At 40.2% G+C, this 13,685-nt stretch overlaps 1 protein-coding gene across 1 annotated transcript in view; it reads left to right on the top strand.

Annotated features, from left to right (window-relative positions):
- LOC132818151 (lipoxygenase homology domain-containing protein 1-like) overlaps window positions 1-3,563 on the top strand; it is a 216,951-nt gene extending 213,388 nt beyond the window's left edge. Inside the window, exons 49-51 of the mRNA XM_060828922.1 lie at window positions 753-891; window positions 1,605-1,766; window positions 3,083-3,563. Coding sequence (XP_060684905.1) covers window positions 753-891; window positions 1,605-1,766; window positions 3,083-3,563 — 782 coding nt within the window. The remainder of the gene's footprint in view (window positions 1-752; window positions 892-1,604; window positions 1,767-3,082) is intronic.
- Window positions 3,564-13,685: the final 10,122 nt, after the last annotated feature.

Here is a 13,685-nt window from a genome sequence, read left to right as displayed (position 1 = left end):
GGGGTGCAAAGGAAATTCATTAGGTTAATTCCAGAATTGAGAGTGTTGGTTTATGAGGAGAGACCGAGTAGACTGGGATTATATTTATTGGAATTTAGAAGAATGAGGAGGGATCTTACAGAAGTACACAACATTTTGAATGGAATAAATAAGATAGAAGCAGGGAGGTTATTTCCACTGGCAGGTGAAACTAGAACTAGGGGGCATAGCCTCAAAATTAAGGGGTGTAGATTTAGGACTGAGTTGAGAAGGAACTTCTTCACCCAGAGAATTGTGAATCTGTGGAATTCCCTGTAGTTGAGGCTTCCTCATTGAATGTTTTCAAAGCTAAGTGAGATAATGTTTGAACAGTAAAGGAATGAAGGGTTATGGTGAGAGGGTGGGTAAGTGGAGCTGAAACAACAGAAAGATCAGCCATGATCTTATTGAATGGCGGAGTGGGCTTGAAGGGACAGCTGGCCTACTCCTGCTCCTAGTTCTTATGTTCTTTCAATCTACTCTTCTGCACTTGCTGCTCATAAGTGGCCGCTGAGAGGAATGTTCTGTCATTTTGTGAACTGTGCACATTGCATGACGAAGGTAGATGGACATCTCTTTAAGCTTCATTTCTTCATTTTTCTCTTATTTTTAAAGTATCAAAATGACACCGTGTTGTGGTGATAAATGATAGATTTTCACTATATTTTACTGTATTTCTCACTGTAGAATACACATGATGATAAAATCATTCATAATGTTCTTTCCCTCAATAGGCTATGAAATCCTCACTGTGACGGGTGAGGGAGATGATGCTGAGACTAAGGAAAATGTCTGGGTTATGTTTGAAGGGAAAAAAGGAAAATCCAAAGAATTCACATTGGAAAACTCCTCCAAGAAAAGAAAATTTCTGAGGTAGAGTTACCAATAGCTTAAGGCATTAGAAATTGAAGCAAAGTTTTCCTTTAAAAAAAACAAAGGCATAGCCCGTGGTCAAGAGACAATGGAGTATGTAAAGAGAAGAAAAGAAAATTCAGAAGTTAAAACAGATGGCAGACTGGAATTTTAACAAGCTCTTAACTGTGCAGAAGGTATTGGGAAATGGGGAGAACTAAGAAGTGCCCCAATTTTAGGAAAGCCTGTTAGGATTGCAGATGAAATCATGAGGGGCATGGATAGGGGAGTCCAGAACTAGAGGGCATAGTTTTAATTTGAGAGGGGGAAAATGTAAAAGAGACCTAAGGGGCAAAGTTTTCACACAGAGGGTGATGGGTGTATGGAATGAGCTGCCAGAGGAAGTGGTGGAGGCTAGTACAATTAAAACATTTAAAAAGCATCTGGAAAATTGGACTAGATTAATTTAAGATATCTAGTTGGCATAGATGCATTGGACCAAATGGTCTGTTTCCATGCTGTACAACTTTATGATTCTATGACTCCAAATGAAGTTACAGAGAGAAGTATAAAAGTCAGTCCACTTGTATGGCTTCGTAGGAACAAGAAGGTAAATATCAATGATAAAAATGACTACATTGGTAATAACTGGGGTTTATTTGAGGTGGTTTACTTTAGAATAACTTTATAATTGATATGACTGTATTAAACAGTTGCATTTATTTTGTGTTTAGAGGTGCAAAGGACAAATTTGAATTTTCTTCAAAGAACGTTGGTGATATAGCAACAATCTGTGTGGGTCACTGTCCACGAGATGGAAGGAAATTTTCATCAAAGAATGCTGCAGAATGGCATGTTAAGGAGATTATTGTTACAGAAAAGGAGCTTGGTAACAAGTAAGTATTGTCTAAATTGGGACATTAAATTTTTAAAAACCACTGCGCATGGATTTAATCTCCAGTAGATGTTTTGTATATGTACTTGAGGGACATTGGCATCACTGGCTGAACCAGTATTTGTTGCCTGTCCCTAGTTGCCCTTGAGAAAGTAGTGGTGAGACTGCAAATCTGTCCTCAGAACCTGGATGCCTTGAGTCAAACATGCCAATGTTACTTCCTGTAATGATTCAAAATGAAATTGATTTGTGGAGCCTCAAACCTATGCACAAAACTGACAGCAGGAGATTGAATCAAGTTAGGAGGGGTCTCAAAGGCAAAGCTGCTCCTTAAAGAGATCTTCCATATGATTCCCCACATTCGCCACTACTTCCACCACTTTCTCCAACTTCCTGCCAAAGTTTTGATCGGAGATTGGAAGCTTACTTTGGAAATTCCAAGTGACTATTTCCATATTGGAATTGATGTGGAGAGTCCTTTTAAAAGGCTTAATGAGGCTGAAATTTCAACATCTATGAGGGCTACTGCTTTTTTTAGAAACAGATCCTGATGGTGAGATGCCCCCATTGATAACACTTTCTCTATCATTAATACTTCCTGACAGTGAGTTCCTGTTCTTAAAAGTGACAGTGTTGTCACTGATGGTCCCTTTATTAATTAAGCGGATCTTTCCAGAGACAACTGAAAGCAACTGATGCCCATTGGAGCAAATATTTATGGTCTGGCTTACATGCCCTCTTAGAGCACAATGGTAGTGTTCCCTACATCTGAACCAGGGGATTCAGGTTCAAATCCTACGTGCTCCAGTGTTGTGTCATAATATCATTGAAGTGGTTGATTAGAAACCTCTTCAGCCAACACACGCAATTGTGGTTCATGGATTTCCAGCCCAACTATCTATACTGTGGGCTATGTGTGTTTTGCTTGTTGGTGACTGCACCCCTTGTTTGTCAATTTTTTAAAAATTGTTTTGTCCTTTTTGGTTGCACTTCAGCGCCATGCTCCTGATCTTTAGGCAGGGGGGTCTGGTGTTGTGGCACTGCTTCGGGAAATCCATGGTACACCAAATCAGTGGCATTACCCTCATTGAACCTTTCCATTAAACATGATTTGCTGTTTAGAAATCCATGCTGACTTTTCCTAATTAATCCACCGTTTTCCATTTGATTCCTAATTGTAATCCCAAGTATTTGTTTCTAATCCAATTAATAGTGAAACAGGGTGGAGTTCCTGTTTTAAGAAAATGTCCCTGTCGTGACGCTATCCCTGGAGCATTGTGAAGCCACTTAAGCATTGTCCGTGTTTTATTTTTGCAGATATGTGTTCCAATGTAATGCAAGAATAAAGCTGAGCCATAAAAGAGATGAATTCAAAGCATTTGAGTGTACAAAAATCATGGAGAGCTTTGCCAGTAAAGTCCGCAGTTTAGTGCCTGTCAAGTATGAGATTATTGTCATCACTGGAGATGTAAAAGGTGCTGGAACTGATGCCAATGTATCCATCACTATTTATGGAACTAATGGGGACTCGGGCAGTCACAGGCTGAAGCACAAATTCCGGAATCTGTTTGAGCGGGGCAACACAGACCGGTTCATTCTTGAAATGTTGGATCTGGGAGAGTTGCACAAGGTGAAAATTGAGCATGACAACAGCAATGCAAATGCAGGCTGGATGCTAGAACGTGTGGAGATCACCAACATTGCCACAGGAGTGACTACCATCTTCCCATGTGGCAAATGGCTGGACAGGAAAAAGGGAGATGGGCAGATATTTAGAGAACTGTTCCCAAAATATTAACTCGTGTCAAGAGCATTCTCCTCTTTTTGATGTTTTCAACTCCTTGCCCGAGGTGCTGCTTCGTGTTGTGGATTGGTACCACAGCGACCTTACAACAATAGTACCTTTGACATAGAGTGCCAGCAGACTATCTAGCAATAGGGGCATCAGAGCTGAGCCCAAATGTACTCTTGACCAGTGTCCTATCCTTGTTGAAGTGTGGGCAAGCTATCAAGTCACATGGAAACATGGAAAGCTGATGTTGAACTCATGATAACATGAAGACAGGTGTTTTCCACCTTGGGGAAATGTACGCCTTCATTCAAAATGGTGGGAACTAATACTCAATTATGTAGTTTGGAATGGGTGAGGATGGAAAATGGGAGCATGGGAAGGGTTACTGAGTTTCAGAGTGTGATAGTTTAATGATCTTTCAATTAAGCCAGATGCACAGGTGCTTCTAGATGATCAAGAAATTTTATCACACAGGAGTGGTGGCTTTTCATTGCTGTTCACCCTCTCTTGCTGTGCCTTCAGGCTTTGATGCTGGTGCCTGGGTTTATTTTGCAGACCAGCATTTACCTGAGTTTCTGCTTCTTCAGCTGTCTGCAGGCCACATTGTTTTAGATTCATGAGTCCACTGGCAGTGAGTTGAGTCCAAAGTGTGAGTGTGGCCTTCTGATTTCCCACCCATAAAATTGGATTTTGTTTTTGTCCACAGTGAACTCTTACCAAACTGTGGAGAAAGAAAATGAATCAGTAATGCACACTTAGGTTTCTTGTATACAAGAAGAAACAAATTTTTTTTTGCCCCACACCCATCAGCTTTGATGGATTGAACAGCCACTGATAGGCAATAATAAGGTTTCAGACATTGAAATTGTCCCATAAACATCTCTTCTGTCACTATGAGGCAACAGAAGTTCTCCTCTGGGTTAATTTAGTTCAGCTCATTCTCTTTATGATCCTCTTACCTCCATCCTGCACCCTCTCAATAACCTCTAACCTTGCTGTGCCACCTCCAGTGACCTCTAACCTTGCTGTGCCACCTCCTGTGACTTTCTGGGCTCTCCCAACAACTTTGTGTCACTTTCCTGATCATACAATGGTCATTTTAAAGAATGCCAGAAGGTGATGGCCTTTTTTCTGTTGGTTTTCAATTGGGACTAGTGCACTCAGGAGACATTGGGCGATTATTTAAAAAGGGTTAGGAGGATAAAAGTAGAAGATTGACACTGAGGGTTGTTTTTTCCATTCATGGGTGTGAATGTTATTGCCCATCCTAATTGCCAAGAGGGCACTTAAGAGTCAACCACATTGCCGTGGGTCTGGTGTCACATAAAAGCCAGACCAGGAAAAAGCTGGCAGTTTTCTTTGTAAAGGGAATTAGTGAACCAGATGGATTTTTCTGACAATCAACAATGGATTCATGGTCATCGTTAAACTCTTAATTCCAGATTTTTATTGAATTCAAATACCACCATCTGCCATGGCAAGATTCAAATCCAGGTCCCCAGAATGTTATCTGGGTTAACAATCAGACACACTAACCTGTCACCTCGCTGCTGGAATGCTCAGAAAGCTGGTGCAGTCAAGATGGGGCGAATGGCTACCTCTGCTCTGTAACAATTCTGAGAGACTATTAAAGGGATCCCCATGATTCATAATTTCCATGAGGTGCCATGAATCATCTCTAATGACAAAATGGGACTGGTTTGAGGAACAGTTTGAATTTCTTGCCCACAATCAGCAGCAGCAGCAGAAGCTCTGGCTTTGCTTTCTCCTACACCAGCAAATATTTCTGGTGACAGGAGTGAGGGCAAGACATTCCGAATCAGATCCTGGACACCTCCTGGAAGCCTCCAGCACCAAATGGGGGTTGTAGCAACATTTAACTTAACAACACTAATGGAGGTGGGAGGTCATGTTGCAGCTGTACAGGACATTAATTCGGCCACTTTTGGAATACTGTGTTCAGTTCTGGTCTCCTTGCTATAGGAAGGATGTTGTGAAACTTGAAAGGGTTCAGAAAAGATTTACAAGGATGTTGCCAAGGTTTGAGGATTTGAGCTTTAGGGAGAGGTAGAGGGAGAGGGAGAGCTGTTTTCCCTAAAATGTCAGAGGCTGAGGCGTGATCTTATAGAGGTTTATAAAATCGTGAGGGGCATGGATAGGGTGAAGAGCCAAGGTATTTTTCCTGGGGTGGGGGAGCCCAAAACTAGAGGGTATTGGTTTAAGGTGAGAGGACAAAGATATAAAAGAGACCCAAAGGGTAACTTTTTCACACAGTGGTGCATGTATGGAATGAGTTGCCAGAGGAAGTGGTGGAAGCCGGTACAATTGCAACATTTAAAAGGCATCTGAATAGGAAGGGTTCAGAGGCATATGGACCAAATGCTAGCAAATGGAACGAGATGAATGTAGGATTTCTGGTGAGCGTGGACGAGTTGGACCAAAGGGACTGTTTCCGTGCTGTACTCTCGTCTCATTCTCCACTCATCCTGCAGGGGTCAGTAGTGAGCATGGACTAAGTATACCTCAGTGAGAAGGGGAGGGAGGAAATTAAAGGGAAAACTGGCCCAGCTTCATTACCGTGTCCCTCCCAGGAAATCAGGGAAGCCACAACAAAAAGAAAATTCCGATCGTTTCAATGAATTATCTGTAAGTGCTGATTGTTATTGTAACTTTGCCAATCAATGCTTTGTGTTGCAACTAGCAGTAAGATAGGCAGACTGCCAGTCACAACTGAGACCAAGGTTTAGTAACATGCTTCTCATATAAGAGTGGAGACATTTGGGCAATGTCTTTACTACTAAACACTGTTTACTTTGGTTTCCGCACCATCAAAAAGACTTGACTCAGAAACCAGAGGGTATTGGCAAAAATTGGAAGGTTGTCTCCTTCATGGTGCATAAGGACAGATTTGAAAATACAGGCAAGAGACTTGAAGCTATGTGTCGTCTATTGGACAGAAAAGACACAAAGAAAACAATTAACAAGTCGAGAGTGTGGTGCTGCAAAAGCACATTGTGATTCGTTATGCCCGAAACATCGACTCTCCTGTTCCTCGGATGCTGCCTTTTCCAGCACCACTCTCTCGATTCTGATCTTCAGCATCTGCAGTCCTCACTTCCTCCTAACAGAATGTTAGCACCAACATGTAGAGTTGGATTTTCAGCATTTCAGGGCTGGATAAACTCAACCTGCATTTAGAGGAACATCAAATGAGAGCACCTCAAGTCCCTGAGAGACACTCATGTCCGCCATTAACTGAAATGGCAGGGATGTCAGCCAGGCTGGGCCTCACGTTTACCATTCAACTGTTAGATTTTCATCTCTACGCTCTACCCTTTAAACCAAAAGTGCAAGTATGCACCATACATCACACAGACTGCATTCGAGCCACAGACTGGCACAGAACTGGAGAGAAGGTCAGGGCGTGCAGACTGAAAATTATTGGATGGACTGCAGTTTTGACGAGTACAGTTAAACATGTCCATCACCCTTAGTTAGGTTTGGTTAAGTAGTACATCCTTGTTGCCTATTCACTACTAAAGTTTGGCAGTCTGTCACATCGTTAGCTGTACACATAGCATCAGCAGGTCGGTACTGCAGACTCACAAGCTGTTTAGGCTGGCATAGTGAGAGGCAGAACTTTACTGTTCAAGCTGCAAGATAACAACAAGATCTTACCTTTGATATTCCATAATAAAGAATACCTTGAGATTTTTAAAATAGTTTTTTGTTGTTATTTTTGCTGTTCTCCTTTTATATTTGTTTAATTGTCTGCCTTATGTGGAGGCTGAAATCAGATGTCCTGTTCATTCTTACTTCCCCTAACCTGCATTAATAATAATCTGGCTGTTGCATTCTTGATAACCTATATATATATATATATATATATATACATACACACACACACACACACACACACACACACATACACACTCAAAGTCTGGGTTGTGGAAACCACAGAAACAGTCACTGGGTGCATGAGCTGCATCTCATCTGAGACACTTTCTACCTGCACTGAGTTCCACTTGGCATCCAGGCCTGCCCTTGTCCTGCTCACCCCTCAGTCTCTGTGTCTAGGCATAGTCTCCTGCTGATGGCCACTTCACTGACTCTGGAAGCCTGGCACTGACTATGAGCCTGACAGCAATGCCCCAGCTGCTGAGCTACAGCCTGCCTGAGCCCAGCCCCATCATCCTGTTGGTACAGAAAGTTCTGTGAACACCTTAAAACCCTCAATCTGTGTTTTTGTCAACATCCATGAGATGGAGAGGTTGGGTGAAGTAAAACACAGGTGAGTACATAAATGTTTTAACAAAATATATAAAAAGACATAATCTGTTCATCTCATTTAGGAAGAATGTGACTGAACTGGAGAGGATGCAGAGGAGATATATGAGGATACTGCCTGGACTGGAGAGTCTGAGTTATAACCAAAGATTGGATAGCCCAGGCTGCTCTTTCTTCAAACAGCAAAGGTTTAATCAAAGTGTGTAAGATTATGAGGAGCATGGATTGGCTGGATAAGAGGGTGCTTTGTCCAATAGCAGAGGCATCAATAACCATTAGATTTAAGATTAGAGGTAGAAGGCTAACACGAGATTTGAGGAAAAATGCTTTCATCTGGAGGGTGATGGAGTCTGGAACTCACTGTTGGAAGGGGTGGTTTAGTCAGATCTCGTCAGATTCAAGCAGTATTCAGAAAGTCACTTACATTGCCATTGCATGCAGGTCAAAGGTCCAAGAGCTGGAAAATGGGATTAGCGCACTTGCATCTTTGTTGTTTGGTGCAGGCACAATGGGCTGAATGGCCTCCTCTTCTGTAAATGTCTATGAGTCATAGTTATTCTTATTAGATGTAAACTTTAATGCATACTAAATGCTTCTATTGCTGCTTTTTTGTAGTTTTGTCAGCATCTGGGATAGTGTTAGTTTTCAACTGTCAAAGTGGGCTGTGTTGGAAATAGTTGGAATGTGTTGATTTGCATGATCATTTCTAACACAAGAAAACATGAAACAAGAAAGTTATGATCCATGAAACTTTCTTAATTCCATACATTCTGTTGTATGCTGCTTACCATATTACTTAATCAATCACCTGAGGAAATAATCTGCAAGAATACTTCTAGGTTGCAGTAATACCCATTATGCAGGTGAACATTACTCAACAATAACAATTCACTACAAAGAGCAATGAAATTATTAATGAGTTCTGCTGTTGTATGAAAACAGAAAATGTTGGAAATACTTAAAATTCATGTTTCAGATTAATAGCCAATTCTGACGACTTGTCACTGATTTGAAGTGTACGTCCTGTTTCTTTCTCTCCACAGATGCTGGCTGACCCGTTGAATATTTTTAGCATATTCTACTTTTATTTCAGATTTCGAACGTTCACAGTATTTCGATTTAGTTCAGTGTTTCATGTTCTTGTTGAGGTGGAGTGTCAAACATGATACTCAACATTTCATCGGCAATAATTGTTTAAATCCATTTCAGCTGATCCTGACTTACCACATGTGAGCATTCAAAGATGACCTGATCTTTCTTCTGCCTTGCATAAAGGGGATGGGATGGAAATAAATAAGATGTCAGAACCCCAACAGCTATATATTCCTTTTTTATTAGTAATAAATACAGTACAAAATGCCCCAGAATTGACCCTAAAACCTTTACACAATAATTCCTATTTTAACACATCTTTTTGATGCACTATTGTCTTATTATTCATCATAAATATTTATTTCTATAAAATATTCTATTTGTTACAGTGTTCTGACACAAAACACTGGAGAAAAAAAGGGACACACTAGCACAGTAACTAAGAGTGGCAGTGACAGGCACTTAATGAAATGACTACAGATTGCATTCAGTAGCTGACACTGTGTTATCCTGCCACTTGGCGTCTCACCATGTGCAAAGTGCTCATATGACAAGGCCACTGCAGTATGATGAGACGATCAACCAGCAGTGCATCAGTGCTTCTTAAAGATGCTGCATCATTGTATACAGGGCTGACTGACACAAATTTGTTCCATTTCTTCCCTGTCGTAAACATTTTATTGGGAAAGGGTTGTTGTCTTCATTAAAGTGACAGAGAAATGGTGGCAAACTTTTCATTTTAGGTATCCCCTTGTTAACATCACCATCTCCCAGGTTAAGTGGGTTCCATCAATCTTGCATGAAGCCCAAATCCCAGAGAGACAACTTTGTTGCAGCAGTGTGACATTTTCCCAATCCCTCACAATTCATCCTGATCCCTTGTTAGTGAGATTATAAACATAGTGCTGATTAGTGTTGTTGGGCAGTTTTTATTTAAAGGCACACCCCCTAATTGGAATTGCTTTGAGATTGCCCCAAACTCATTTCACCAAGAATTATTCCTTCATTGCATTTGACTGCAGGTCCACCCATGACAGGGCAAGTATGGTTCAGGAGAGAATTAGAAAATTAGTAAAACCAGTAGAGATTAGCATTGCAGCAAAAAGTAAAAGACTTGAATTTATACTGAGCAAGCTCCCTCATTCAACAATGTTGACTTTTTAAAATTTTGTTAGTGATGTTGGGGAATTAATTAAGCCAGGATACTGACAGATCTCAATATCCTTTGCTGGAATATTTCCACTGGGCTCTTTATTTAGTAGGGTAGATGATGCTTCAGTGTTATGGCTGATCAAAAAGACTCCTCTCTGATAGTGTACCACTGATCAATAATGTACTGAACTGACCGCCTGGATTATGTGCTTATGTCTCTGAAAGGAATTTCCCCTGACTCAGAAGCAAGAATGTAAACAATACAATGAAACAAACACAGAGAAAGCTGGAGAAACTCAGCACGTCTGACAGCATCTGTGGAAAAAGAAAAATAGTTAATATTTCAAATCCAGAATGACTCTTCATCAGAATTGAAGGGTCAAACTTGAACTTCAAACATTAACTCTCTTTCTCTCTTTGCAAATACTGCCAGATGCTCTGAGATTCTCCAGCATTCTCTGTGATTGCTTCAGATTTCAGCGCCCATAGTAATTTGCTTTTACCAATACAATGAATATTGATACTTTACACTAGTTGAAGAACCTATCCCAGAATAGGCAATCATAAATGAAATCTCAGAAAGCATTCTCCACTGCACCAACATGCTAAAAATGAGCAAAGAGCTTGCATAATATTGCATCTCCCATGACCACTCATCATTCAAAGCCATTTACAGCCAAATTGAGTTGGAGTAATTGCTCTAATTTAGGAAATTTGTTCACCATATTTGTGCACAGCGTCCACAAATGACATGATAATAATTTGTTAATCTATTTTTGTGATGTCAATTGAGAGACAAATCTGGAAGTAACACCCAGCTTTTCTTAGAAAATGTGTTGTAGATTCTTTAGAGGGTTTTGGTTTATTGTTTCACTCATAAAGCAGCTCCTCTGACTATGCTGCACACACTCAGTACTGCAGTGGGCTGTTGGAGGGCAAAATAGGCAGCGGTCTTATATTCCGAGATCAGCGACACCACGACTGATCTGTCGATGTGAGGACACAGACAACACATGACAACTACAAGATGAAGTTTATTTTCATTTGTATAATGCCACAGCCGCCTGGTCATGATCCTAGAGGGACAACCCTCCAAAGAAGTCAGCAACTCTGTGGTCATTGTAGATTTTTCTTTGAGGAGGGGATGAATTTCCATTCCTGTTCCGTCAGACTAATTCCCTGCCCTGAGCCCACAGTTTGGACCAACTTGCGCTGTCTGCATCAACAAAAGATATTCAGGCCCCTTTTAAAATGGCTTGAGGTCAGGATTGTGATGGGAAACTGACAGCAGCATGAATTTTACCACTTACTTGTCTCTGTTCTGCACCTTGAAATGTCCCAAATGTCCAGCTTCACGTACATTACCATTCCCATTTGCCACACCATTCTCACACCAGTTATCCTTAGCCATCTCCTGAATGAGACTGCCCATTTTGTATCAAAATATTGTTACACTGTGGCTATTTTTGACACATGAACGTATGCTCTAGGATGAGACGATCCCAAACTCAAGTAATGTAAGACCTTTGCAGTAGTGGGCTGTGAAAGGGGGAGAGAGGAGATTTTCATTGCATCTGTTTGTGTTAAGAGTCAAAGTCTGGTGCAGTAAAAAAAAATCAAGTGCAAATTCATGAAAATATACATTCCAGTAAAGAACTTATGTCTTCCACAAGCAATGTATCAATGACTCAACATCTCATATACTTGGTAATTTATTCTGAACAAAATCCCATTCCTTATTTATATTCGAGATACAGCTACATTCCTTTCCACCATTTAAGCTGCATCACTAGGACATTTTTAAATTAACCTAATGGTACACACACAGTGTCTATTGTATACTAGCTGTAGAGAGGAATTTCTTCAAACTGTTGCTCTCTACTGAAAGAATTACCTGTTGCTACTGTAGGCCTTGAATGTACAACACTCCACTTGAAAAGGCAGATGTCCTGTCAATTGAGCCAAGGTAGCCCTGCATCAACTGATGTAATTCATTTCTGAGTGTCAGGCTATTCAACCACTTGAGTGAGTTGTGTCTTATATCAGTCTCAACCACTACTTTTTGTAGGAGGTGACCATGTAGTGATCAGGAACAAAGACTCTGGGAATTTTTCAATCTCCTTTCATGTGTGAGTTAACCATAACATTGAATACCAACCAGCACTCGCTAACTCAGCACAAAATCTTCCTGTCCTACATCATCAGACAAAGCACTTCCACAATCAATTAGAGTCACTGCTAAGTTTACAAAATATAACTTCTAAGCAGTACTCAGGTATTGAAATACTTTAGATAAAGAAAACTAGAACACAGCAAGACTGATTAAAATTAGTTTCTTTGTAATTTTAGTCATATGTCTAAATAAATAAATTATACTTCAATTATAAAAAGTTTAAAGTTAAATACACTCCTGCAATAGCTGCCATTAGTAATAAATTATGATTGTTAAATATGTAAAGCATCTGATTTGAAAACTCCGTAAGTTATCATGATTAACTCTATTGGACATCAAACAAACCTAAGGAATTGCAACTAACATTTGCACAAAAATTGCTGCAGGACCTTGCAATCAGTCTGATTTTAATGTTTACAGGTCACATATGCTAGAGCTGTTCTCTATTCTGACCCGTACCCTAAAGGCTATTATCAACTCTTTGCCCACTAATTAACCATCCCTCTCCTGACCAACAGCTAATCTCCATGAACTGTTGAGAAAGAGAGAATTTGTTGTTCTGTCAATCTGCCGAATCAGCTTCTTTCCAGAGAAGCTTTCTGATCAAGGTGTAGCCAAGAAGTCATGATCAGTGGTGATCTCAGTCAGCACAGCAAGTTAAGCACTAAAATTGGCACAATATTTAAAATAATAGATTTCAAACTTTAAGAATCAGAAAGAAATACATCAAATATTTCAATTTTCAATCCTAGTCTATCATCTGATCAAACGTGTTGTTTCTCTTTGCAAATTGGCTGATCTTATAGCATTTTCCATTCTTTTTTGGTGTGCAGAATGTGTCCGAAGACTTCTGTGTTAGTTAAGACAGTTCCCTTATTAAGACAGGATCATTTAACTGTGTACCTGTAATAATCAGTGCACCAAGAAATTTCATCTTTTCTTCATCTATGCCACCCATCCTCGTTCATTGATCTTTCGGAGTCTCTTTTACTCACTGCCTATTATCTTCCACCTTGCGTTCTCCTTTTATTTTATTGGATTAAAAGGCAAAACCTCAAGGATAATAATATAAAACTCTAAAATACAGGGGCAAAAGCAAACCATTATTATCTGAGCCATAAGCAAATTGACATAGAGGAAATAGGATTAGAGAAATTAATGCATAGCTCAAAGACAGGTCTGGGAAAAGCGGATTTCAGTTCATGGGGCACTGTCACTCGAACTGTGAAAAATGGGATCCGTACTGTTAAGACAGACTATCTCTGAACCATGCTGCACCCATTGCCCTAGTGAGCCTCATGACTAGGGATGTAGGGAAAACATTAAAGTAAATAGGGAGGGCAAGGGATCACATTTGGGAATACATAGTCAGAGTAGAGATATGGTAAGAGAGAAAGGAATTGAAATAGGAAATGATCAATCTA

The sequence above is a fragment of the Hemiscyllium ocellatum genome, chromosome 1 (genome assembly GCF_020745735.1).
Source record: "Hemiscyllium ocellatum isolate sHemOce1 chromosome 1, sHemOce1.pat.X.cur, whole genome shotgun sequence".
Classification (NCBI taxonomy): domain Eukaryota; kingdom Metazoa; phylum Chordata; class Chondrichthyes; order Orectolobiformes; family Hemiscylliidae; genus Hemiscyllium; species Hemiscyllium ocellatum.
This window is presented reverse-complemented; position numbering and strand designations above follow the sequence as displayed.